Raw genomic sequence first — 2,576 nt, forward strand, 5'->3', positions numbered from 1 at the left:
CTCTCTCTCTCTCTCTCTCTCTCTCTCTCTCTCTCTCTCTCTCTCTCTCTCTCTCTCTATATATATATATATATATATATATATCTCTCTCTCTCTCTCTCTCTGAAACGTTATTGGCAATGCTGGCTGTGGAAGCTAATCAAGCCATCTAGAATATCTTTCTGACTTTTCTGGGGTTCGAATTCGAAACAGAAGGAGGAGATGTTGGTGCCTTCATGGCTTGAGTCATTGCTATCCACAACATTCTTCTCCATCTGCTCAACACATAGAGATGCCCCGAGAAGCGAATGCAACATGTACTGCCTGGATTGCCGCAACGTTGGTGCGTTTTGCTTTTACTGCAGATCATCAAGGCACAAAGATCACCAAGTAATTCAGGTGGGTGGATGTAATGTAATTCATTGTCATTTCAAATGGACCTTTCTGTTTCATTTTCTCACTTGGATCCTGTAATAATTTTATCGGCAAACGGCAATGCAGATCAGACGGTCGTCTTATCACGATGTTGTTAGGGTGAATGAAATTCAGAAGGTTTTGGATATCACTGCAGTTCAGACGTATGTGATAAACAGTGCGAGAGTGCTGTTCTTGAATGAGAGGCCTCAGCCCAAAACTGCTGTCAAAGGGAGCTCACATATCTGTGAAGTTTGTGGGAGGAGTCTCTTAGACCCTTTTCGTTTTTGTTCATTGGGATGCAAGGTCAGCTAGCTAGCTCTAACAATTCTTTTCTCCCATTTTAAGGTTTTTTTTTCTGGTCGAATGTTAGTTCCACCGGTCACATTGTCATTCTTGCCTGTCATTCATATATGGAAGTCATGGGAACCAAAAATGTGCATCAAAAACCTTATGTAATTGGCATTTTTATATTTTGGTTAATCAGTATAATGTTTCCAAAGTCAGATTCGTCGGGTTCGCATTTTGGCATTTCTGAGCAAACATATTTCAAGGAAAATCCACATGATCGATAGTTTCATGTATCGTAAGAGTTAGAAAACAATAGCTCTTGCATTATATATGGTACACAGAATTGTATTTCTAGTATTGAAAGAATGGGGATATGTATATATATCAAATCTCAATGCATTTGGTATTGTCATTTGGGTAATGGGAATAATGTTTCCCTCAATTTGGCAATTTAGATGATGAGTTCTAGACTAATCCATCCAATTAATCGATACTTAAGAGTTTCACAATATTACATATCTGTATATGATAACTGCGGTCTATTGTATAATACTGTCATTCGAAAATGACTAACTTGTAGGACTAACTTGTACCATATATATTTGCAATGTCTTAGTGTGCAATTCATTAATGTTTCTTGCATTGAACATTAGCTTGTAGGACTAAAGCAGAATGGGGATGCGAGTTTTATCTTCAGCGCAAAGAATGGTGAAGGGAATGAGGAGGGAAGAAGAAGGGAAGGGACAGCAATAAGGTTGCCATCAAAAGAAGGAGATCAATTTGGTAGTGAAGCAACAATGCAACATCAACAACAAGAACAAGACATGTACCAAAGCACTCCTCCTCCTCCTCCTCCACCCCAATATTCAAGATCAAGAAGAAGAAAGGGAATTCCTCATCGGGCACCTTTAGGGCCCTAAAGTACTAGTTCTAATTAAGCTTCTAATCATGTCAAGAATTTGGTCTCAGCTAGCCAGCTCATTTCTCTCAACACCCATGTGGATTTTATGTGTTCTAAACTTGGGGAAGAAGCTTTCTTTATGGAGATTTAAAGGGATTTATAAGTTGGGAACCTTTTAATTATTGGCATTGGGTTGGCTTTTGGGTGCAATAATGCTGCATTAATATTTGAAACATGCAAGGTGTAAATGGCATCCAGATACACATGAACGGTTTTATATAATTTCTATCAAGCAAAACAACAGCTCAGTTTATTTGTTTTAGGCCACTGATTGCCTAAATTAGGGAAGTCGATGAATGAAAATGTGAAATCAGACTGTATATATAAAAAAAGAATATCTACATGTAATATATTGTGTGTGATTATGCATCTGGATTGCACTCCCTGGAATAATATCTGGTACATACAAGTTACATATAAAACTGTACACTGCTTAGTTGGTAACCTAAAGTAGTTTCTGCCAACCCTAAGCGGCTAAGCTGCCTCTAAAATTAAACTGTAGTTGGACCAAACACTTGCATAGAATTAAGATGTATAATTCTTAAATAATTTTAGATGGTATCCAAGACCTACAATGCATGATTTTTAATTGCATGCAAGCTATTGCATATATATTTGCATATTACTTATGCATGACCTGTACTAGCTTGATGTCTTTGTGTTGCTAACATGGATTAGGCTCTCCCTTGATTTTATCAACTCCCTTTCATAGGCCAATTCGATCTGTCATAGGCATCCTGCAAGTGATGATATCAATTCTCATTTTAGGTTAACCTTATAACTCACTTACTTCTTTAACCCAATCAAGTTGATTGTATACACTTATTATATATAGGGAAAATGCCATAATGCCTAAATATTTGAAAACTAAATATCATTCCAATGATAATAAGATTCTTGACCCCCAATTAAATGAAAGAGAGACTTATTT

The 2,576-nt window shown here is 37.0% G+C and overlaps 1 protein-coding gene across 1 annotated transcript; it reads left to right on the forward strand.

Annotated features, from left to right (window-relative positions):
* Window positions 1–189: 189 nt before the first annotated feature.
* On the forward strand, window positions 190–708 carry LOC101307847. Its single transcript, XM_004309251.1, has 2 exons — window positions 190–378; window positions 481–708. The coding sequence occupies exons 1-2, from the start codon at window positions 202–204 to the stop codon at window positions 706–708; spliced, it is 405 nt and encodes a 134-aa protein (XP_004309299.1). The 5' UTR covers window positions 190–201.
* The last annotated feature ends 1,868 nt before the right edge of the window (window positions 709–2,576 follow it).

This window comes from Fragaria vesca, unplaced genomic scaffold (assembly GCF_000184155.1).
Source record: "Fragaria vesca subsp. vesca unplaced genomic scaffold, FraVesHawaii_1.0 scf0510205, whole genome shotgun sequence".
Lineage (NCBI taxonomy): Eukaryota > Viridiplantae > Streptophyta > Magnoliopsida > Rosales > Rosaceae > Fragaria > Fragaria vesca.

Excerpts from the sequence above, each read along its gene's own strand:
- LOC101307847 (XM_004309251.1), top strand. The coding sequence starts at position 202 with ATGTTGGTGCCTTCATGGCTTGAGTCATTGCTATCCACAACATTCTTC. Across the intron at positions 379-480 it reads AAGATCACCAAGTAATTCAG|ATCAGACGGTCGTCTTATCA; the intron begins GTGGGTGGATGT and ends ACGGCAATGCAG.